At 35.6% G+C, this 26,721-nt stretch overlaps 1 protein-coding gene across 3 annotated transcripts in view; it reads left to right on the forward strand.

Annotated features, from left to right (window-relative positions):
• The window catches only part of LOC106086517 (uncharacterized), a 132,507-nt gene that overhangs the window by 71,434 nt on the left and 34,352 nt on the right, over positions 1 to 26,721 (forward strand). For all 3 annotated transcript variants that reach the window (XM_059370181.1, XM_059370182.1, XM_059370183.1), the window contains 2 exons: positions 21,919 to 22,222; positions 22,292 to 22,429. In XM_059370181.1, coding sequence (XP_059226164.1) covers positions 21,919 to 22,222; positions 22,292 to 22,429 — 442 coding nt within the window. The remainder of the gene's footprint in view (positions 1 to 21,918; positions 22,223 to 22,291; positions 22,430 to 26,721) is intronic.

A 26,721-nucleotide genomic window follows, 5' to 3' on the forward strand; every position in this document is an offset into this window, starting at 1 on the left:
AAAACTGAATCGAAATTAGCCAATTCCCCAACGAATTTGTCCAACTTGCAGTTTAAAATTCCAATCGAAATCGGGTAATAAATGAGGCTTTTATGAGCCTAAATTGTCGGATCGATCTATATGCTCAGAAAAAGAATTGGTTTCAATCACGAAATGAATGGATCCAGTTAATTTTTTAATGCAACTGCTTCAATCACGAAGGAAATGATAATAACAATCACAGTTTTTGACAAAGATGATTGAAAAAATTTTCAATTAAAAATATTGCATATTCCATTAAAAAAAATATTGAAAATTTCTGAAATTTCCAATTAATTTTTTAATTGATCCAATTAACAAATTATCGAATTGTTATAAATTTTCAATTAAATTTTTAATTGATGCAATTAAAAAATGATTAAAATTTTCGAAATATCCAATTAATTTATTAATTGGATCAATTTAAAATTTTATTGAAAATATTCCAATGTTATATTAAGGAGTCGATTATGGATGGTAACTCAACTATAGTTGCCAGAAGTTAAAATCATGAAATAAAAATAAGTTTAAAGTTGGAAATTTTTGTCAATATCAATAAAGTTCTGCTACTAAGTAAATTGTAAAATAGTCAATGCAGAAATTGGCAACAATCCATAATCGACCTATAATATGTTTGCGAAAAAAGCGTTGTTTAGGGCGCACCCTCGATTTCGATGCAACATGATTCACATATGAAAAATTCCTGGAACACGAATTTGAGGTTAATGTTTGGGTTCATGATCACTCTTTGTACGTTGGCAACTCAACTGAAAAATTGTAACCATCCATAATAGACCTATTATATTTTTGCGAAAAAAACGGCGCACCCTCGATTTCGATACAACATGGTTCACATATGTAAAACTCCTGGAACACGAATTTGAGGTTTATCTAGAATATGTTATAATTAGATCGATGCTGGAGAAGTCGTTATGCCATTAATATGCATATTTTGATCATTAATAAGATTAAAATTGCGTCTAAAAATTCAAAAGGTAGTCAATATATAAAAAATATTTACCAAAATTTTGAGCGGCTAGAATTTTTCAAAAACGAACAGTCATAACAGTGCTGTTGGATCGAACAGTCGTAACAGAGCTGTTGGATCTAGAAAAGTTTCCGATTCCATTAAAAAAAATATTGAAATAACTTACTGTCTAGACCACTAACATATTTTTCTTCTTGTCACTGGATTCGTTCGCCAATTCAATGAAAACAACTCTTTTTCCATTTATAAAATCAGCTTGGGGAAGAAATCGATAAAACAGTTAATGGTCTAGGCCGTTATTGTTTAATTATAAAAGATTAAATTTTCAATAACATTTCACATATATAAAAATTCTTTAAGATTCAATTAAAAAAATTATCGAATCAATTAATTTATTAATTGAAAATTTCAATTTGAATCGTATTAAAAAATTTATGATTTAATAGTAAGTATAATACAAAATTAAAAACAAACCAAAAATAAAATAAAAAAAAAAACAAGTAAAAGCGTGCTATGTTCGGCCGGGCCGAATCATGGCAACCATGATTCTGCTAAAATATGGGAGCTATACAGGTTATAAACCGATTCAGACCGTACTTAGCACAGTTGTTAAAAGTCATAACATAAAATTATGTGTAAAATTTCAGCCAAATCGGAAAAAAATTGGGGCTTCCAGGAGCTCAGGAAATCAAATCGAAAGATCGGCTTATATGGGAGCTATTTCAGGTTATAGACCGATTTGGATCGTACTAGACACAGTTGTTGGAAGTCATAACAGAACACCGCATGCAAAGTTTCAGTCAAATCGGATGAAAGTTGAGGCTTCCAGGGGCTCAAGAAGTCAAATAGAGAGATCGGTTGGTATGGGAGCTATATCCATCGACCGCTATAGTGATTCCGACAGACGGATGGACGCACATGGCTAGTTTGACTCAGATTGTAGAGACGATCAAGAATATATATACAGCGGTCAAAAAAAGTATTCATCATTCAATGTTTTTTTTTTTAATAAGTCTACAAAAGACAATTGGAATAAAAACATATTAAACTAATGATGCAGTAGTGCTTGTGTGATATATATGTACACAATTTCATTGTTTTTAAAGAAAAAAATAGTATTTATTGGAACAAAAAGGGCCATTTTACAGCTGAACACAAAAAATTAAACAAAAAAAGTATTCATCATTGCAAAAAAACAAAAAAATAAATAACATAATTTAAAAAAATTAATACTTTGTTATTCGACCACCGCGTCTTATAACTTCTTTTAAACGGTTTGACATCGATTGGACTAATTTAGCGGTTATATTTTGGTCTATATTAGTCCATTCCTCCATTATCACCTGTTGCATTTGACTCTTGCTCGAAAAATTGCGCGTTCTCAATTTGCGTTCGAGATGTTCCCAAAGATGTTCAATTGGGTTCAAGTCGGGACTTTGAGGAGGAGTTTTAATGACTTTGGGGCAGTTATACAGCATCCACATCTAGGTATTTAAAGCAGAATGTTTGGGGTCATTATCTTGATAATATTGAAAGTTATTACCAAGCCCAAGTTTTACAGCACTATCTTTTAAATTCCTCTTTAAAATGTCAATGTAATACTTATGATCCATTACTCCATTAATAATTTCAAGATTTCCCGCTCCTGAAGCCGCCATACACCCCCAAACCATTAAACCACCTCCACCATGTTTTACAGTAGCAACTGTGTTTCGTTCTTCAAGCTCTGTATTTGGTTTTCTGTACACTATGACCTTTCCATCGCACCCAAAAAGATTAAACTTTCTCTCGTCTGCAAAAATGACTGTTTTCCAAAATGATTCGGGCTGTTTTACATACATTTTTGCGAAGTTTAGCCTTTTCACTCGGTTTATTTTATTTATAAAGGGCTTCTTACGTGCAGTTCTTCCTCTGTAACTATGCCTTTTGAGTGTATTTCGAATTGTTTGTGTAGTAACTTCCTTCCCTAAATATTCCATAGTGTTTTTACGAAATATGGTCGCATTTGTCTTCGGAGTTTTCTGAACTTGCCGCACTAGCCAACGCACATCTCCAACTGAAAGTGCTTTTGGTCGACCAGATCTTGGTTTATTGTCAACCGTTTTCGTTTCTGTCCACTTTCTGATGATGGATTGTATAGTAGATCGTGGTCTATTTAATATTTCACTGATAGTTTTTTGAGTTAAACCATTCCTGTGGTGTTTTATTATCAAAACTTTTACCTCATCAGAAACCTCGTTTTGCTTACGACCCATTTTGACGAAAACTATATTTTCAATGAAATTAAATATCAATTAAATATAAATGTCAAGGGCAAAGCCTCCTTTACTAAATAAAACAGAAAAGGGGGATTCCCAAATAATATTTGAATTTGACTTTGATGATAGCACATCAATGATGAATACTTTTTTTGTTCTGTTTTTGGTGTTATTATATAAAATTGCATTTTTTGCGCTAATTAAATTTATTTTTTGAATTTATTTTAAAACATATTACGAAAAATAAACTATTGCATAAAACTGCATTATTTGTTTACTTTAAATTTTCTTCAATTACCCAAAATAAGTGAATTTATTATCAATTTTGCTAATGATGAATACTTTTTTTGACCGCTGTACTTTATGGGGTCCTAGATCAATATTTCGAAGTGTCACGAACGGAATGACTAGATTAGTATACCCCATCCTATGGTGGTGGGTATAAAAAAAGTCCTAAATACAACTAAATTTCTCATGAACATTCCATTAAGGAACAGGGGATACTTCTCCCACAGCAATGAGCGCAGGCCGATTCAAGTTTAAGCTCAATGACCTCATATTCTATACCGAGTTCGGACTGCGTGGCGCATAGCGACACAACTTGGTATAGATGTTTTAACATGGCAAGATACCTCACAAATGTAACCAGCATAGTAAGGGGTAACCACCGCTGACAATGTTTCGGATGTTCACGACGGGGTTTGAACACAAGCGTTCGCCGTAATAGGCGGACATGCGCCTCGGTGGTCTCCAAAAATCCACTTCAATATAAATGCTCTAAGTATTTCATGTTTGCGATTCGCCACAATAATACAAGGGAATCGGGAGTATGGCTCTAATGGGCTAATGGCCCTAGTTTAACAAATGATTTTTTTTAGATTTTGGTTTTAGAGTTCTTTTTTTTTTATAATAGAAATGTTTTATTATATTCCAATGGCCGAAATTTATTTCTCTCTTAATTGCTATTGTTTCATTATTGCATATACGATGGATGAACTCATATATTTCGATGTTGATAAATTTTCTGTGAACAAATTTTCTTGATATCAAAATACAAAAATGGGTTTGCAATCGGTCAAAAGTTTAAACGTTTTATTTGCCTTTCATTGTTGCGCATCTGACTTGCTGTATGAATGAATGCAAATAGGAAGGGGGTTATTCATAAATATAATTTTCATTTGTTCCTTTAAACTTACGTGTTTTGCACATAAATTGCATTTCAACATCACCTACTGCCCTTTTACAAGCATGGTAGGTGTAAATATGAGCAAATATTCAATAAAAATGTCTAAAGTTTGCAAGAGTGCAGAATAAAATATTACTTACTAATCGACACCTTCGTGTATTTATGTGACTGACGTTCGTAGGTTGATGTGGTGTCTCTACTCCATTATACAAGAAAATTTACGTATGAGTATTATTTGCTGCAAGAAAAAAGCCCATTACCCATTAGAAGAGTATATCCATCATTACTATAGTAATGGTGGATATACTCTTCTATTCAAATGGTTCCGGCATAGTATAGACCAGTTATCAATTTAAGTAACTTGGAGTGGTAGGAAATTTGTTTTACTTTAATCACCTCCATCGCTTGCAAGCAATGTAACCGTGGTCAAATTGGCTTCTTTTTCTCTATAAACCTATGGTAATACACTCATACGCACGTTTGGCTTACCATCCGAGAATCGCAGCTGTATAAGTAGAAAAAAAACCAATAACGCTATATTTGTCTACAATACCTTAATGCTTTGATAGTTTTCTTTTTTTAAACTACGAACTTCATTAAATTAAAATCTAAATATTACTATATATGTGGCGGCTCAACTCTTGTTGCTGTTAGAAATATTAGCCCACACGAAAATTGCCGAATAAATGCCAAATCATGTAGAAACTGGCATGTCTGCAATGAAACCTAATTGCTTAGAAAACGACATGATGACACAGAGCAGAGTTAATAAGGGAATAAAATAAAATACAATAAATCAAAAACAAAAACAAAATATTGATTTTGAAAGGTGCAACGGGGAGGGAGCAAGTGAGTGTGTAGTGAGAGAGTTAAAAGCTATATTGAGCTGTATAGCGGGTGGGAGAGTGAGAAGAGGAGGCAAATGAAACACAAACTAAGACATTAAGAGTTGTGTGTTATAGCCAACAACAGCAACTACGACGAATAACTCAATGAGAATTATTCGTTAAATTCAGCCACATTACATCAGCACTATTTTTCGTTTGTTGACGACTTTCGCTCATAGCAGCACAGCGCTTGTATTCTAACCTGGCTGGCTGTTCGTAATTATCTCTAATGTTATGAATAGTTTAAAAAGGCGTTTAAAAATCTAATCGTTTTAAAAGAAACCTAATCATTTTGTTTGTCAGCTAGCAATTACTGATTTTTAGGCGATGAAAACCATGTTCTTAGTAGGCCTTCACCAAATTTCCAGTTGTTTACTAAAACCTGGATTTTTAATATATGTATATTTTTTTCGAAGGATCCCTTCTTATTGTATTTGGTTTTCCGATTTTCTGCTTCCGGCATCTGACAAGCCTAAGTATAAGTGAGCTAAAATGCATTTTCCCCAGCGGCCTGTATGCATACATATCTATTAAATGTGCATTTGTACATCTGATCATTCTTGAAATTTACAAAATTACTTTTTTTTTTTGTTTTCTTTGATCAACACATAGAGCAAAAACATTAATGAGACACACACGGAAGAAAAGAGAAAAAGATGGGTGGCACATTTTTTGGCTGCGGTCCAATTGAAAAATAATTTATGTCATTCAATCGATGCAAATAAGCTAAAGAAATGTTTTTTAAATTATTTTGAAGTTGTTTGTAGCTCTCGATGAAAGGCAGTAAATTTGTTTAATAAATTCTCTAAACAAAGCTGCCCATAAGTTCCGATATTGATTTTTGAATAACTTTAAGCCGTTACTCGATTGCGTATCTTTCCATGGTTCAAACTGGGTTAGTCGAAAATACTTTACATTAAGGTGCTACCACATCAAAGGCCTGCACAAAACCATTCATTGGTGACTGTTTTTGCTGAACTCGTGAACGCTGAACCCACATGATGTTGTATTTCAAAACTACTTAAGAGCCAGACACTGAAGATAGAGTAAAGCGAACAAGTTGCTGTTGAGCAGATAATTTTGAAAACCAACCACCATTCAGTGCTTGGGAGTATTTTTATCTCGAATTACCATGAACAGAAGCCATGTAAAGACTTCTCCCCAAAGAGGTGTTGAACTGCGGCACACCGTTCGGACTCGGCTACAAAAAGATGGCTCCTATCATTGAGCTTAAACTTGAATCGGACAGCACTCATTGATATGTGAGAAGTTTGCCCCTGATCCTTAATGGATTGTTAACGGGCAAATTTGCATTTTACCTTAGTCGCATAGTTCCTGGATCCGGATATTCACCAGAACCAATCAGACAAATGAAAGAACAAATTTGATCGAAAAAACAACTACGAAAGTTGTTAATTTTCCTGCAACAATTTATTTTGAATCTCAACGATCCAACGTACGAATTTGTTGTTGACACTCTTTGCAAGCCAACATGTAACAACAACAACAATATATCCATAAGCAAGGCAAAAACCGATCTAACCAGCCAATGCATGTGCCTTGCTTCGGGTGGTGGTGTTTTTGTTTTCTTTGTTCGGCTCGCGTTGCTTTGTCTCGTTCGTTTTACTGCTGCTCTCGGGTTTTCCTCTGTCACTCTGTATTACCCTCAAAAAACAAATTTTAATAATTTTGGTACCGCAAGACTATTGAACTCATGTTTGGCAGTCTTGCACGCATCCCCTAACCGACATCATATTTATGATGAAATAAATCAATATGTACTGTCTCAATTAATTTAAAAAAAAAAGTAAAAACCACCACTCTAAACAATTCTTTTCTGAATACGAAATTCTTTTTTTTATGCCGAATATTTTAAAATAATTGTAATGAAAAAAAAAATAAATTTTTTTTGGTCGTTAGGGGACTCGAACTTAGGTTTGCAAGTCATGAATGGCATGGGAGTTTTGTGATCTACATTGTAGTGCGAATTTTTTAACAACTACCATTGTCAAGTCTCTTGTAGAGACTTACTTACGTACTTCAACAAAAAATGTCTTCAATTCAATGCTAAATTCATTGAGAATTTAAAGTTTCACATACAAATTTGGTAGTTGGTTTTTTTCTAAGAGTTATTTTTTCCTGTGCATATATATCCCATACAAATCATATTCAACCCGGTAGAGCGGCGATGCCAACAATTTATCAGTAAAAAGAGTATAAATTATTAGAAAAAAGTGTAAACAACACTGAAAATTCTAATATTCCAAACTTCCGAATAGTTGTATAATTTTAACGAAAAATACTTGAAATGCTTATCTACGCTGGATTAGAATTTGGGTAGCTCGTGGAGTAAGCAAAAAACAAGAAAATTATAAGCAATGCACGAACAAATCACAAAAGGTGCGCGTCGCCCTTGAACCATTCCGCTTCAACCGCCCACTTGTCGATTTGATTTACTCCTCAAAACGCCTGGGTTCAAGTTCAAATTTGCAAAAAAAAGGGTAAAAGCACTAAGTGCAAATGCAAATAGAGTCCGCTTAGTTCTCTTTTTTTTTGTTTGACGCTAGGTGGTACCTTTTCGCGTTTATCGTGCCCTTAAAAGCACCAAATCTAGTGCGAAAAGCGCCAAGTTGGCATCCCTTCCTAACTGTCTTAATCACAACCCGTTTTGTTATGGTTGCCTATTATGGCTTGGTCATTGATTTCATATATTCTTCATTAATCTCCCAAAGGGGAGAGATACGAGCACTTGACCATTTTCTTCATCCAAACCAGATGTAAACTAAGCTAATTCGAATCTCGCTGAAATTTTTGGACGATTTATTCATTATTTATTGTTTGAACGTTCGTTAAGGTTTCTAAAAGCTTGATTTAATCCTTTATTGTAATTTGAAGCAAGAAATATCCCTTTGCCATACGGTAACATCAGGGCTGTTGGTACACAGTTTTTTTGTCTAAAAATTTCGGATATTGCTGCATTTTACTGAATAAGAAATCATTAATTTATTTATTTATTATGCAATTATAAGCCACAAGTGGCCGATTACCAATCACAATATTCAGCATGTGTAATAACTACTCATAAAAAAATAAATTAATAAATACATAATTTAATTCTATTCTTAATAATAAACCCTATCATGGTTTAGCAAAAATAAAGAAAATATAATTTCCCAGCATCAGGATACTACTAAAAAACGCCATAAGGATTAGGCATTTGAAAGTGTAAAGTTAACAACAAATATATCAAGTCTGTGTGTTAATAACAAAATATTCAAGAGGCTTTTTCCGGTAGGTAGGCAAAGACATATTAAGACTTTAGTGCATCCGGCAGAATATTAAAAAGGCGTGCCACTTTCACCTGAAATGATTTATCCATGTGTTGTGACAATCGGGAAATATTTAAATGTGTTGAACGGATAGAGTGTGAGAAATGAAACAACCGAAGAAGAAACTATGGACATTGAAATTTACAAATTTTATGTGAACTGAGGCACCTTAACTTCACATAATCCACAAAGGAGCAGCCTAAAAAAACTTAAGAACATAAGGGGAAATGTGAGAAAAACGACTAACAGAATATAGATAACGCATAGCACTATTAAAGCCTTTGCTCACCCTGCCCATACTCTGGGCCGATGTACCACAATAAACCTCTAAACATTAGAGAATATTGGGCATTATCAGAGCATGAACCATGAAGGTCCTCATAGACCTTGGTAGCAATAAATCGCAATTAAGTAGACGGCGCAAAGAGCCATATGTACGCGATACAACCCGCTCTATATAGGACCAAAACCCAACTTGTCATCTAATATGACACCTAAGCATTCGAGTTGATCTACCAATTGTGTAGGGATGCCATTATAGGAAATATCGAAAGATGTTGATTGAGAAGAAAATATTATGGCCTTCGTCTTCTCAGGATTAACAATTAATTTATGCCGTGCCATCCAATCCTGTAACATGTGCATGGTGTCAAGTATCTTATGTTGTATCACGTCCATGGAACTATGCCCTCCTGTAAATAAAATTGCATATCATCATCAAATAAATACATAGAGCAAAATCACCAACACTACTTGAAAACAGATCATTTACATACAAAATGAAGAGCATTTGCCCTAAGACGGAACCTTGGGGAACTTCATTTCTAACGGAAAGGATTCCAGATGTTTCGCCATGCACACAAACGCACTGATATCTGTCCGTAAGATGAGACAATATAAGTTGCCAAGCATTCGACCCAATACCATAAAGGTCACTCAGCTTTTGAAGAAGAAAGGAATAATCCAACCTGTCGAACGCTTTCTCTTAATCCATGAACAGTCGAATGGAGAGTTTTTTGTCATTAAAATTGCCCCTGATTAAATCAGTCAATCCAAGTAGTAAACCCGTTGTATTTCTATTGCTACGAAACCCACATTGATAATCGCTTAGCGATAGAGAGGATAGGTTAATAATTGACGTTTAAGGACTTGTTCAACAGTTTTCGATAGAAACATCAAAATCGATATTGGTCTTAAGTTATCCAAACATATATCAGTTGACTTCTTCCGTAGGGGAATAATTTTCGCAACCTTCCATTCGGAAGGAAAAGTCGACGTTATTATAATTGAGTTAATGAAACGCAAAAAATAAGAAGCGATAGAAACCCATCACCTCCCGTGGCATTGGATTTAATTAATGAAAATGCATCAAACAGTTCGCCTAAGGAAATAATTTCAAAGGAGAAACTTCCATTAAAAGACATTAAGCAGCAACAAATCACCAATACTTCCAGGGTCGTGAAGTTGGTAAAAAATAAATCTTCCATTCAACTTGTCAAAATCGACATCCATCCCGTTGCAATTTAGTAAAGTATATAAAATTCAGTGGAAACACAATCATTTAAACATTGCACTGTAGTCGCTTTTGTCAAATCAAGGAGCTGTATCAGTTTGCAGGCCGACTTGGGGTATATTTGACTAGGACATTGGAAGTCATAGCTAAAGTCATCGTGCAAAATATCAGCCAAATCGGTTAGGAGTTTCGCCCTCTAGGAATTTATGGAAGCTATATCTAAACGTGGACTGATTTGGCCCATCAATGAGTAGAATCTGTGAAAAATTTGAGAATTACTCGTTCAAGAGCTGGCTTTACTCGTTCAAGAGTTAGCTTTACTCATTCGAGAGTTAGCTTTACTCTTTCGAGAGTTCTAGTGAAAGTGAAATATATATGAAATATAGTAACCTAACCATATGACACCGCTTGGTTTTAACGGCAAAAAAAGTTCACAATTACAAAATTTACCATTAAAAATGTACACAGCACTTGAAACAACTTAATTTTTTTACAAAACATAAATTTTTCATAATTTATAGTTTCAAATCAAAGTTATAACAACTTTCACCGATATGGACTTGCTAATTTTTTAATTTTTCACACAACTTAAACAAAAAAACACTTGTCACCATTCAGAAACATAAAAATCTTCACAAAAGCGTCCAAGCAAAGCTGCGTGCAATTTTGCGTTGCATATGTTTTACAAAATCTCAAAAATTATTACAACATGAATGCATGATTTTTTCTTTATTAATTCCTTCATTTTTTTTGTTTTTAATTCGATTTTTTGCCTCATATCATATCTTATATTGATTCGAAAGCATTGGGTAATATATTAATATGTATATGAACAAAGCTACAGCGCATTTGTAGAATTTAGAAAACAATTTTCGTTTGCAGCCTTCAATGGGCCACTATCTGTTTTGTACATGGACATTGTATTTGTAACTTCTAAAAAAATACCACATGTTGCATTACTATTTCGCTGTGAATTGTTTGTTTTGCGCCTTTAGTTTTGTTTTGTTTTCAAACTCGGATTTTCCATCACCTATCCGTAAACATATTGGTTAGCATGTGCATATTGGCTTTCATTGTGGATACCAAAAATATTTCTCTTTTTGGGGGAAAATGCAATTATAAGGCTCATGGCTCAGTTTTAAATTACAGATGTATACATACTTACACACTATTCGAATGAAATATGGGTCATGCAATTTGGGTCATGCGGCAATAATGAGACTGGGTCTGCTGGATATCAGTGGAATATGAATTTTCAATAAGTTGCAATTATTGGGAAAGATTTAGAACTACACATTCATTTTCTTTCAATACGAAAGATCATCAAAGTGCATTTCTTATAGATATTGTACTTACTTTACTTTAATTGGCTTTGACAGAACATTTGTTCCACTAGCCGAACGTAAAATAGCTTTCCATATTTTATTTGGTTTTTTTTAAGTTTATTTGCCAGACTTAAGCTGCTATCACACGATATGTGCGTTACATATGTGCTGTCACTTTCAAAGACTCCTTATGTACATCAAACGCGAATAGAGCGCGCTTTAATCGGCATCGACAAAATAAGAGATTGTTTAATCAAAAGAATTGCATATTACACAGGATGTGTACAACTTTTAGAGTTGCTATATATGAAAATGTATATGACAATACATATCGTGTGATAGCAACTTTAATTACGACTTCATATGGACTTTTGAGATTATCATTGAACTTAAAATATTTCCCTTTAGAATTCTCTCTTTTATCATGAACACAAAGAGATAAGTGAATGAGATATGCCCATGTCTGCCTTTGATTCCAATTGATCAAATTTAAGATTTTGTAAAATTATGATTCAGCAATATATGATTTTTTTCTTTAAATGTATATGAGAATGTCCAATTTCTTGATTGCTGTGCAAAGTGTTGAAAAATATATGAAATTTACTCTTGTGTGCCCATCAATAAAAATTAATATTTTGTAATTATTTATTTGTGTTACCTCGACATTGAACTCGTTCTCGTTGTTGTCGCCTTTTGTCTGCTATCTTCACCTGTCTTCCTTCCCAAAGAGAGATGATTCATCTGTTGTTTTTTTTTTTCTTTTCTTTTTTTTATATATAAGAACGTACGCTAAATCCACTGCGTACTTTGGTTATTTTAAGATTTGGCCATTTCAAAATTTCATTTGCTTTGCATTTGATGATTTTGACCATCTCGAAACGGATGATGAGTTACGTCACAAGTTCTTCTTGACACTTGAAATTTTAAATTCATTGCAAGTTGATTTTCACTCTTGACTGTTGGCCCCCATTAGGGATTGGTATGACGCCAGAAAGTTCTACAGAGAATATGGACATAATTTCTTCGTTTTGGTATTTGTTATTGAAAATCATTATTGTACAAACATAATAACCAGCGATAAAAGTTCCTCCTCATCTCCTTCAATATATTTTGGAGGTTATTTGTACTTCGCATTCGTTCATAAAAAGGTGTACAATTGATTTTTAACCCATTAACTTCGAATAGACAGAAAAATACCCAAAAAAATAGAGTTGTCTTAGAAAATTTCTAGCTCGATTTTAGTTAGAGGTATATCAATTTGGATATCATTGGCATATACTGGACGAATGATTATAGTTAATTAATGATTTTCTCATGTTTTGGGGAAAAATTCAATAGTCAAAAGTCGCAATTTGGGATCGCTTTTACGTCAAGGCAAATTTGCTCATGAAAATTTCATTAAGGAAAAGGGTCACAACTTCTCACACGAAAAATTAGCTATCCGATCGGAATGTATCCCAATCGTACATTTTGTCCTTCTTGTTGAGTATTTCAAGTATTGTTCGAATCGAACCATAACCTATTTACTTTAATTGGCTATGACAGAACAGTTCCACTAGCTGAACGTAGCATAGCGTTCCAAGCGCCTCGATTTTCTGCGCTCATTCTAAAATGTCTGACACCAAGTTTAGAGGTGTCTCCCACCACTTGATCTTTCCATCGGGCTTTTGGTTGTTGTGGTTGTTGTTTTGGCAGTGTGTTGTACATCGGGATTTTGGTCTTCCCGGTTTGCGTGTACCACCGTGTTTGCCTTCAAAAGACTTCTTTGCTGGAGCTTCTTCATCCATTCTGACAACATGACCTAGCCAACGCAGCCGTTGTATTTGCGATGGGGATTAGACTTATTCTTCTGTAGTTGGCGCATTCCGTATTGTCTCCTTTCTTGTGTACGGGACATACAGGGTGGCTGATGAATATTGCTACAATGATGAATATTGCTACATTTTTTTTTCGGTGTATGGAATACATTTTTCTTTTATTCATGTTAAATTAAATTATTAAATTAATTATTAAATTATTATTAATTAAATTAATTAATTAATTAATTAAATTAATTATTAAATTATTATTATTAAATAGAAAAAAAGTTATTACATTTTTTTTTGGTAGCGGCTTTCATCAGCCACCCTGTAGTATGCTGAGGTTCCAATCATTGCGTATGATGCATATGCCATATCAGCGTGTCGCCTCCGCTCTTAAATAGTTCAACGGGCAACCCATTGGGTCACAGCTAGGAGGTTAACATTCTATACGATCACCAGGGATTGGTTCTGGGTATCATCTTCGCCGCCAAAGTGGGAGACTAAAGCTGGATAAAATGTTCTTTCTATATCCTCAGCACACTATCTATATCAGTTACTAGATTTCCTTCTTTGTCTCGCAGGAGGATGGGCCTGCAGCAAAGCCATGGTTTGATGTTTAATTCTTTGGTAGAATTTCCGGACTTCATTTTGACTCCTGTACATCTCAATTCGCCCACAGCCACGTCTTAACCATTTCCTTTTTCTTTCTGCTTGATAGACGTTTCTCCTCTTCTTCCGATACCCGATACGTTGGTACTAGGGCTGGCAAACTATCGATAATCGTAACATTCGATAGTTTTAATAATAAATATCGTTTGTATCGATACTATCGTTTATTTCCCAATAACCTATATTTCAAACGAAAATGAGAAGTAAAAATCGTGAGATCGATTTATATAGAAGCAATATCAATGCATAGACCAAATAAAACCAAGGTTAATAAAGTCAGTTAGAAGTTACGAGAGAAATCATTGTACAAAATGTTAGCCTAATCGAATGAAAATTGTGTCCTCTATAGGCGCAATGTATCTTGAGGGATACATTCAGTATCGGATTGCTTATGTTTGTTGAGTTTTATAAAAAATTTAACTTTTCCGATAGTATCCATCGTAAGAATATTAATCGATATTCAGCCAGAAAATTAAATATCGATAGTGCCATCGATATGTTGCCAGCTCTAGTTGGTACTGATTACAGGGTTGCTCTGTATGCCGCATTCTTGACTTCAGTAGCATCTGGACACTCTTGGTCGTACCATGGGTTCATTTCCAATGGAGTGGACAATGGATATATGAGTAAACACTATATTTAATACCAAAAAATAAAATTTTAAAAAAATATTCTTTAAACAATTTAAATTGTTCCTATCTTCTTGTTGACTAAGGAATGCACTCAAATTAATATTTTACCTATTTTTTTTTCATCAAAATTTTAGAGTTGCAAAAAGGTGAAATTTTTAAAAATTTTTTGGAAATCAATTTTTTTGGCTTATGTTAATAAAAATACAACAAACAAATTTTGAAAAAACTTTTCTATATAATTCTAAAGAGTCTTTGCAATCCGTATTGTTTTTGTCGTTACAAGAATTTGCTAAAAAATCGACCATTTGACTAGCTATGTATGTATGTATGCATATATTCTTCATCGCCCCAAGTATTTTCCAAATCAGTCTAAAGCCTGTTATAGCTTCCATATAATAACATTTTATTAAATTTTAATTGTACAACCAAATTGTTTTCTCTAGTTGCTCTTGTGAACTAGACTATTATCAATTGATCTATGTATGTACGAGGTCTGATCAAAAAATAACCGTTATTTGCAGATTTCCTTAATTACGTATGTTCGATTTTCTCATTTTTTTTGTTGTGTTGGGACACATGTCCGTCATACACTACCACTCACTTGTATAGCACATACTCAATAAATGCACTAATCTGATTTTCTTTTTTTTAATTTTAGCAGAAAATGTTAGTAAAGTACTTTTTTATATTAACCTTTGGAACACCTCGAAATATTGATCTACGACTCTATAAAGTATATATGTTCTTGATCGTCTGGACATTTTGAGTCGATCTGGTCATGTCCGTCCGCCCCTCCTTCCGCCCGTCTGTCGAAATCACGAAAGCGGTCGAACGCATTAAGCTAGCCGCTTGAAATTTTGCACATATACATCTTATTGATGTAGGTTGTTGGGGATTGCAGATTTGGATAATTCGGGGTTAGGGTTAAACGCCTAGAAACCGTAATTGCTATCCGATTGGGCTAAAATTTTACATGTAGTGATCTGTTACGGCGTCCAATAACCGTGCCAAGTACGGTTGAAATCGGTCTATAGCCCGATCACCCGATTTAACATCTTAAACCCCGAGGAGGGCGCAATTTTTGTCCGATTTGGCTAATATTTTGCATGTAGTGTTCTGTTACGACTTTCTGATGAATAAATAAATACTTTAAAGAAAAATTAAACTAACGGTGATTTTTTGATCATACCTCGTATATGGTGCCTATGAGTCGTTCTAAACCCACAAAACCTTTGGATGTGGCAGATGTGTACTAAAATACTTATAATCCTTTTAGACGTTAGAGATAAAATATTGGCAACGTTTCATGATGGCTAAAAGCAAACAAAAATTCATAGCAGAACAGAAATACCTCTGCTGCTTAGTCGGCTTGTTTTGTCTTTGCCTTTGGTTTTTTTTTTTTTGTTGATTTGTTGTTTGATAATATTTTGCCATTGAAACGTTTATTCCAAGAAGAGCCAGCACAGCACACATAACAGAACAGAACAGGCGATGGATGACATCATATATGTGTGGTCAAAATGAATATCCACATGTGAAGCCTCGGATAGTCGTCGTCCCTGTTGTGTGTGAAAGCTAGATTGGGTCCTCTTGCTTGCCACCAATCACTTAGAGAAAGGAAACGTAAAAAACCCTTTTATGATATTTTACATAGTCAAGCAGCGCTGGGGCTGGTTAGTGGGTGATGATGCCTTTCAATGATTACACAAATTGTTTAGTTTGGCATTCGTTGGGATTTAGTTTGCCTTTGTTGTTATTATTATTTTTAACCTTTTTAGGGGGATATTCGCATTGGAGTCGAACGGCAAAGCAAATTAGTGATAACACAATCAGCTGCCATCGATCGAGTGGAGTCAATAAATATATCATGTCTGTGCATAAAACGGTATGAGTCTTCAAAGAGGGCAGGCAAATAAACAGCAACACCTGTCTGCCTGCTTGCCCTCTGTGTATTAGTTGATAATTGTTAATCAAGGTGTGAGTGTATGGCCGTTTGTTTGGGAGTACATATGAACCCGCACAGTGGGGGGGGAGTGTTGGAACAAAAATTATGCGTTACCCAACAACACCTGAACACTGGCAGTTGATCGATATTACTTCAGTTTTAAAAATAACTTTGAGGCTGAAACATTTTGCCAAACGAGCAGGAAATGTGTACATATCGAAATGGGAATTTCGTTTTTGAATCGCTCGCTGCACAACTACCCGATGTGGAACGATTGAATCACACTTTCATTAAACTTGACCTTTACATTTGATCAAGAGAAAAAATGTCTCTCTTTGTGTAAACGCTTTCCAAAATCACCCAAATGCCAATCATTGGGTTATTAGTATATTTTCTTGTGTCGCAAATGCCTACACTGAGAATAGAATAAAATGGTTCCTTGTGACCAATGTTTACCATACTGAAGCAAATATTTATATTCTCTTAATGTTGGGGGCCACCCCCCCTGGGTTCAAATCCCGGCGTGATCACCAGAAAAAATTTTTCAGCGGTGGTAGTCTCCTTACTGGTGACATTTGTTAAATATCCAGCCATGTTTAAACTTCTCTAACAAGTAACCCCATATGATTGAGGTAAAACGTGAATGGGCCTGCACTCTTTGATATGCATTATTTACAATGTGAAGTTTTGTTATGTTTTTCGACACCTAGAGGAAGCAAACTTTTTTTTTGTTATTTTTCATAAAATTTTAAATATGAAGTTTTGTCTTGACAACATTCAACATCCATGCCAAGTTTATATTTGATTTTACTCTTTAACTGTTGTATGACCTAAATTTTACCTGGCTCAGTCATAATTTTGCAGTGTATATGTAATTATCCGGCGAACTTCGCGTATTATAGAGGGTATACAAGATTCGCCTTGTCCGAGTTTATGCAATTGTTGGCGACATTCGCAAACATAATAAATTTTTTATTAAATCATCAAATAAATTGATTGAAACACCCAACGAAACTTGATTTAAATTAGTTGATTTCATTTTTATATCCAACACCGTAGGATAGGGGGTATATTCATTTAGTCATTCCGTTTGCAACACATCGAAATATCAATTTTCGACCCTACAAAGTATGTATATTTCGGATCGTCGTAAAATTCTAAGACGATTTAACGATGTCCGTGTGTCTGTCCGTCCGTCTGTTTTAATCACTCTAGAGCCTTCAAAAATTGAGATATTGAGCTGAAATTTGGCACAGATACGTCTTTTTGATGCACGCTAGTTAAGTTCTTGAACGGGCCAAATCGGACCATATTTGGATATGGCTGCTATATAGGCCGATTTTTTGATAAAGCGTCTAATGCCCATAAAAACTTAATTTTTCATCCGATTTTGCTGAAATTTGAAACAGTGAGTAGTTTAAGGCTCCCGACAACTGGCTCAAATATAGTTCAGATCGGTCCATATTTTGATATAGCTGTCATACAGACCGATCTCCCGATAAAGTGTCTGAAGCCCATAAAAGCTTTATTTTTATCCGATTTCGCTGAAATTTAAAACAGTGGGTTATTTTTAGGCTTCCGTCATCTGTCCTAAATGTGGTTCAGATCGGACTATATTTAGATATAGCTGCCATATAAACCGATTTCCCGATAAAGGGTCTGAAGCCCATAAAAGCTTTATTTTTTAACCGATTTCGCTAAAATTTTAAACAATAAGTTCTTTTTAGTCTAGATATGGTTCTCACTATATTTAGATAAAGCTGTCATATAGACCGATCTGCCGATAAGAGGTCTGAAGCCAATAAAAGCTTTATTTATTACCAAATTTCGCTGAAATTTTAAGCAGTGAGTAGGTTAAGACCTCACAACATCCGACCTAAATATGGTTCTGATCGGACTATATTTAGATATAGCTACCATATAGACCGATCTGCCGATAAGGGGACTTAAGCGCATAAAAGCTTTATTTATTACCCGAATTCGCTGAAATTTGAAAGAGTGTGTTATTCTGATCCTCATGATATCCGACCTTAATGTGGATCAGATCGGTCTGGATATATCTGCCAAAAAGACCAATATTTTGTTGTACAAAATTGAATAGTGACGTATATATTAGTTAAGTTATCCAATTTTCACAGGATTGAGACGAAAGGGGGTTTACATATATACCCGAGGTGGTGGATATCCAAAAATGGGCCCGGCCGAACTCAATGCCTTTTTACTTGTATTAATAATGTACCTATATAAGTTGAACTTTCGAATTCGTTTTTATCTTGGACTCATTTAAAACAAGCCAAACATTTTTCTCTTTTTTTTCGTTTTTTTTTCAATTCCTTTAATTTTACTTTACTTTTTTTTTCTTTAATTCGAACAAATATTCTCTGTGTATGTATAATCTGCCGTCTCTGTAGCTATAGAGGCCATTAATACCTTATGAATCCACACGATGGACATAAACAATCTATATTTAAAATAAAAATGAAAAATAAATCTATGAGCAGCTTTTTTCCCTCGAGCCAGAAGAAATGCCCCAAAGAGCTTTTAATATTCAGTATTTTTTGAATATTGTGAACGACAACAGTGACAGCACCATCCCATCTCACCACCTTCTCACAACTTGATCGCCAATTTTTTTTTTTGCATTCAAGGGGAACAGTGATCGCGTATGGCTCAGAACTAAATAAAGTTTTCAGCGACAATTGTTTCAATTGAATTTTGTTGACTAAAATAAAGGAAAGATTTTTTCACTTCGATTATTACAATTTGACGAATCCGAATTTTAAACGAACATAGAACCTACGACAAATAAAAACACGAAGTGTACTGTAAACAAATTCGAAAACGAAATGTTCTTGAACTCTTCTTACTTTGAAAAGTTTAGCGAGAGAGGTATTATGACAAGAGAAGAATTTCGCTCTGAGAGCATTACATGAGAGATTTGCACATTGTGATCTACGCACTGGCATTCGTTTGCTGCTATCACTAGTGTGGGTGTATATGTGTGTAAATGTTTGACATTCTTCCGAATGATAAATGACAAATTGTTTGAACTTGATAAAGGGCCGTAAATTGCAAAAACAAAAAATCGTAAAGTGTGAATCGATCCGGTTTAGATCAACAAAAGCATGAGACTATGAAGCATAGTTGCTGCTTTGTGTGTGATATACTCTATACATAAAAAATGAGTGATTTATCGAGAATGTGGTTCCGTTTGACGGGCAGCGGCTCATCGACGGAAGATCCCAGTGGCAGCAGCATAGCCAGCAAACAAAATTCTCCTGTTTTCACCAGGAAATGTAGTGACGATGGATCATCGAAATTTGACAAGTTTCGACGCGCTAGTTTTAGGCGTAAATCATCAACGCCAAGTCCCAGTAGTGGTAAGAGATCGATGTCACCGAAATTTTTGCTCAAGCAACAATCGACCTCTTTGGATGAGTTCGATGAGATGGAAGAGAAGGAAATTCTTCCCCGGCATTCAAAAGAGAGTGGCGTAACATGTCTGCCAAAGACTAATAGCGATGAAAAAACACTTATCGCAAGCAGTACAGACAATTCGGACAATGTATCTTTGATTCCCCTAAGTGACCCAAAGACGAAGTCATCCTACAAAAAACCCTCACTGAAGTCCGTTAAAAATTCTGAGGCAGGAAAGAAAAAATTTTACAAAAACTTCTACAGCACAAAGTCCTTATCACAGGATCAAGAAACTCTTGATGAGGAAAAGGCCATGGCAGAGTTGAGCGAAAGAAAAGTGCCAAAAAATGTGACAATATTTCCACCAAACTCTACTTCCATATCTATATCGGCTCTTGCCGAAGATGACGACGATGATGATGACGACTCTGACTCTGATGGAGACATGAATGGTGGGGCAAATGTCAACGCTATTAATGCGAAACTTACTATAACCGACAATTTACCACATTCTGGTAAAGAAAAAATTCTCTTGACCGACCGCAAATTCCGGAATAACCGCATTGAAAAAAGCTCATCCAAGACAAAAATAGCTGATTTAGACAAAAAAGAGAGTATAAAACGATCTCGCAGCAATCGCAAAATATACCAAGCGCCCGCTCTAGTCGACGAGAGCAAGGTTGGTAAAAAGAGTAAGGACCATAAAGAGGCGAAAAAATCATCTCGGACAAGTGGCAACCTTAATTTTCAAGCGTTGGTTAAATTCGTAGTTAACAACAAGAAATTTTTAAACACCGACGATTTCAACCTGATACGGCGCAAATCGCTATCGGAGGCCGCCTCCGCAGTTATACAGGTTGCAGCCACTTGTAAACCCCTGCCTATAGCTTTAAAATACCCCACTGACAGTGTAGTGGCTGAAACGCCCAAGGAGAACGACCCGAAGGGCGAGCGAAATGTGGTATTGGTCAAGAAACAGCCCCTAAACAATAATAATTGCGCCGCCAATGCCGACTCGCTCAAGCCGCCCGTTAAGGAAAGAAAATCATCTTCGTCCATTTCATCCGTCTCTATCGGCTCCCAGTCATCGTCAGTCAAAAGTCCTTGTGACAAAATCATCTCAGCAAAAGTAAAGCGCAATAGCTCAAATAGCAGTAAGAGTAGTGGAAACTTCGAAGATGAGGCCTTCTATTCCTGCGACGAAGTGGAAGAACAGCGCTTACGCGAAGAAGAACAATCCCTGCAGCCCAATGTTGCCCTATTTCAATCGAAGCACAAATCTTCTTCCCCTTCTCTTACCTCGAGAGTAGCGGCCAAGATAAATGAGACCACCAACAACTACAAAAATCGTAAAGCGGCCAACAAGAATAATAAAAAACGAAAAAATCTCACAGTAGCAGATGCCAGCTCAAGCGCTAACCCAAGACCAGAATTTTATAAACAGTTAAGCGTTGGTGAGCACATGTGTTTTTTTTTTTAAATCTTCTTTCACATTACTTTTTTCAATATTGAAGAGTTCCCCAAAGCTTCCCGTTTACATTTTGAGTTTACAAGATTTTAATTTTTTCTTAAATGCAGTAGAAATATAAAGGATGGAGTAGTAAAAAAACTTCTGGATTCCATTCACCTGGCAATGTACGATTATGAAAATACGTTGTTGACTTGTTTTGATCGAGTTTTCGATAACCTTTATGGCCATCTCTGAATTATATCCAAAATTCTAAAAGACATTTGCGAGTTTTACCGGAAATTGTAAGGAAGCTTCGCAAAGAAGATATTGCTTAGATTCTTTTGGTAGTTTAGTTATACATATGAAGCAACTAGGCCACAGATCCTATATTCCGAACATCTGTGTTGAAATCAAGTTTTGTATCCATATATTCGTTTAATTTTAAAGCTTGAATATAACTTGGAACCGCTATTAACGCTATTTTTATTTTATATTTCAGAACGTTTAAACTCCACTTCGATTCAAAGACACCCATCAGACCGCAGGACGGATGGAGCGAATATTTCGATACGATCCAATGGCAACACATCCGCTCATTTAAATGCCAGCGATTTGCAAAATTCATTTAATGCCACGGACGTCAGTATGGGCGCCGTTGGCGGCTCCCAGGCGGGTGCCGACATTAACCTTACAGCAGGTGGTGCTGGAGCTGGGGTGTCAACAGGCGTATCGGGTGCCTTATGTGCTCTCAACGATATAAATGCGCAGGACGCAAGTGAGAGCAATTTACTACGCAGGGAACGGTGAGGAACTCATCACATTGCATCTCCCCTAAGATCTTTCAAAACAATTTCAATTTTCTTTACCATTAGTTTACACCAACAACATCAGCAAAATAAAAGTGCCCCCGTTTCTGTGAATCGATCGGAATCGTATAAAGAACGACTTTCGCACAAACGTAATCGTAGCCAACGCAAGACATCCGATCCAAATTTAACATCAAGGCCAAAGTGAGTATATTTTTTTTTTGTATATCCTAAGCAAAGTTGGGCATGTCTCTGAAACGCATCACCTAAAATCAGATGCAATGCAATGCAAGCCATTCATTAACAAAGCTTGTTTTGTTTGCGCTTCTATGAAATGTACACTGGATGAATTCTAAGAGTTAAAAAAGAGCAGCTCTGCACGAAATTGTTATCTCACCTGTTAGCATTGGAGGTTATCGTAAGGATATCGATAGCTTTCTGTGAGAAGTTTGCCCCTTGTTTCTTAATGCAATGTAAACACATGTAAGTTTACATATTGTAAGCACCTGTAGTTTCTATTAGAAATAGCGGAAAACGAAACAAAGATATGAATAATCAGGGACAGAGGCACCTCCTACGGTTTGTTGTATTGGGATCGAAGCCTGAAGCTCACTTTGGCCAGGGTCACTGGGTAAAGCTGGCAACACATCGATGGCATGATTTCTCTCATGACTTCCAACTGACTTTAATAACCTTGGTTTTATTTGGTATTGCTTCTATATAAAACGATCTCCCGATTTGTACTTTTCATTTTCGTTTGAAATATAGGTGATGGGAAAGTAATAATAGTATCGACAACATCGATATTTATTATTAAAACTATCGAAAATATCGAATGTTGCGATTTTCGATAGTTTGCCAGCTCTATCACTGAGAGGTATGGTAAGATAAAAGTTAGGATACAATCCTAAGGCGTAACATAAGATTTTCAATAAAATTTCCAATTTTATATCCACCACTGAAGGATTGTCATCCCGTAAACGACACACCTAATAAGAATATATGTATATTTTTGATCGTCATAAAAATCTGAGACGATCTAGCCATGCCCTTCCATCTGTTTGCTGAAATAACACTACAAATGCAAATTTGTCCATGAACATTCCATTAAGGAACAGGGCAAACTTCTCACATATCAATTAGTTCTGTCCGATTCAAGTTTAAGCTCAAGTATAAGAGGCCTCATTTTTATAGCCGAGTCCGAGCGAAATAGAGATATCGAGCTGAAACCCCCTATCTATGGGTTTAAGTTCAAAGATGGGCTATATACCCCATATAGACCGATTTCCCGATTTAAGTTCTGTTCAATATACCGATCCCCCGATTTAAGCTGTTGAGCCAATAAAAGGCACATTTATTAACACATTTCGCTGAAATTGTCACAATGAGTTATTCTAGCCTCCTCAAAAATCGTACCGAATATGGCCCAGATCGGGCTATATTTGGAAATGGCTGCCATATATACCGACCTCCCGATTTGTATTGTGTTAGACCCTCGTCGTACCAGACGAGTTTGATCCAGATAGGGTCATATTTCGATACAGTTGCTAAGGTTTCATAAATTCAAAGATGACCGATGACCATATAGACCGATCTCCCGATTTAAGTTCTAGGACCCTGGATCGGTCTATATTTGGATATAGCTGCCAAATATAAGCTGTTGGGCCAATAAAAACCACATTTATTAACACATTTCGCTTAAATTGTCACAATGAGTTGTTCTAGGCTCCTCAAAAACCGTACCGAATATGGCCCAGATCGGGCTATATTTGGAAATGGCTGCCATATATACAGACCTCCCTATTTGAATTGTGTAAGACCCCTTGTTGTCTCAACTGACGAGTTTGATCCAGATGAAGTCATATTTCGATACAGCTGCAAAGGTTTCATAAATTGTCTATTTTTTTATCCGACTTGACGCAATGAGGCTATAATGTATCCAATGGGTATCCAAAGTTGGGCCGGCCGAACATTATCCCGTTTTTACTTGTTCTTTAAGAATGTGCACTTTGAAAGCTATTGAACTCCATGTAACTAGTTGTGGTCGTCGTTTGTGTTGCTTTACATTTTACTTAAAAAAGCTTTGTGGCCAAAGCTCTATAATGAAAGTCAAAAACTTGTTTGTATTAAAATTGTCCTTGGCAGTTGGTTAGTTCTCTTTAGTCCTCAACGAAAGCTGACCAAACCATCTCATCAGACACCACCATTCGAATATGGAGGTTCCGTCTTGGTATGTGTTTTGCCTCGGTATATCCCCAAGTATGTTTGTGTGCGTATAATAATATTTTTGCTGTGCAAAGTGAACGCTGACATTTGGCAACCGCTTGTTTCCCAACAAAACGAACAGAATTGAGAATCAGTCAGTATGGCATCTAAACGTGTGCCTTTCACATCATCCATCCATTTGGAGTTCACGCAAAAATTCTCATTCGGGATTCTAGTAGCGTCGTCTTTTTTGTTTTCACCATTTACGACCCTGCCCCAATAAGAATGTGCCCAAGTTTAACTGCCCTTGCATGTGCTAGAAGGAAATCATCCTTTACATCTATTTACATACATGTTTGCCATGTATAGATATGTGTGTGTGTGTGTGTGTAGAAATGTGCGCATTGATATGACGAATATCATAAAAACATATACATATAACGATCGTGCGTGCCCCCCACGAATGATGGACATAACGTTTTTCGGCTGAAAGAAGTCCAATCTAAATATTTCGTATAAGAGATGGTTTCAATTAAAAATGTGTGCCACTTGACTGACTAATATGTGCGTGTCTGTGCGTGTGATTTCAAAAACTGCATTCCTATGATACACCTAAAAAAGACTTTTTGTGAGAAAGACATCCGTTACGCGTTTTAGGCCCAAAACTAAACTGCGTATCAGATAATATTCTATGACGACAATCAACGCGTTAAAGTGACGACATTTTTGACACGCGATGCCCATTGGCCTTTTGCCTGTACCCCCATTGGGAGGGCCACTTATTGAAATTGATATTTGTGTATTTTAGTGAAGCACGTAAGCATTTTATTTGCATCTATCACAAATTCAACAAGAATTACCTGCATACGAGGCTTTCTCGTATAAAAAAAAATTAAAATTTTGTATATGGAATACATATGGCCAAAGACATGCTGGCATAAAAATGCACATCTTTAGTGGAGGACTGTGATGTGCTGCACTTACAGTCCCTCACTGGACAAAAGTTCAAACAAACCAATAATAGGTAATTAATTAACAATTAAGAGAAGAACTAGAACTGGATAGTAGTACAATGGATAAGTGTTTATTTTGCAGCGTTGGATTGGGTTGACATTTGAAACCTAGACTTATTTCTGCTTCGTCTATAGGTACAAAATGGATTATTTCGTCACCTTTTTTTTCACGAAAACTACTTATCAAAAATAATGGGAAACCTGCGGATGGATATCCGAGGTTTGGGATAACTTCACTTAGGCATGTTAAATTTGCTTGAATTTATGTTGGCATAGGATAAGTCCTACGCCTGGGCGACCCGGTAGCCGAGTTGGTAGCGTGCTTGGATTACCAGTGCAGAGGTCGTGGGTTCGATTCCCGCCAAAAGCCTTGGTCTGTCGCTACTGTGGTATCACAATGGACTTAAAATTTTCTAAGTGAGTCTGTAAAAGGACTGCCACTCTTAGCTAACCCTAACCTAACCTAGGATAAGTCCAGATGTGCATAGAAGGACACCGTGGCACGTGGCATCCTAGCGAGGAGATCAGAAAACATTGTGCCTTAATGGGATGTATTGGGTTGCCCAAAAAGTAATTGCGGATTTTTTAAAAGAAAGTAAATGCATTTTTAATAAAACTTAGAATGAACTTTAATCAAATATACTTTTTTTACACTTTTTTCTAAAGCAAGCTAAAAGTAACAGCTGATAACTGACAGAAGAAAGAATGCAATTACAGAGTCACAAGCTGTGAAAAAATTTGTCAACGCCGACTATATGAAAAATCCGCAATTACTTTTTGGGCAAAACATATTTTTGTGGAAACATTTATGCACAGAATTCTTGTACTTGTATTTTGTGCTAGTGCATATTTTTCTTTTATCAACACCAAACGAATGCAGATTGTACCAACCATATTGTTATTTGTGAGAAATAAAAATTTTAAATTATAGCCTTTTGTTAAAATAAACAAATAATTATTGAAGTGTTCAGATATCGATCGGACAAAGAAATGAATGAAATGTTTTACCTCAAAATGAATGGATATGGAAGCTAAGAGAATGTGGATGTTGTTGTTCTAACTAAGCATTGCCCATATTGTCTTGTTGTAAGGTAGACAAGTTCAAGAAACTCTATGATGGCGATTTCGGATATAGCTCTCATATACACTTAGACGAAAAACGAAAAAATGTTGTTATCTTGGCTAAGTATGGAAAATCTCCCAGTGGCATATTGTACAATTTTGTTGCACCAAAATTCAATAAACAACCTTTTATATCTCATTCAAAAAATCGAATTT

Source organism: Stomoxys calcitrans, chromosome 5 (assembly GCF_963082655.1).
Source record: "Stomoxys calcitrans chromosome 5, idStoCalc2.1, whole genome shotgun sequence".
Taxonomy (NCBI): Eukaryota; Metazoa; Arthropoda; class Insecta; order Diptera; family Muscidae; genus Stomoxys; species Stomoxys calcitrans.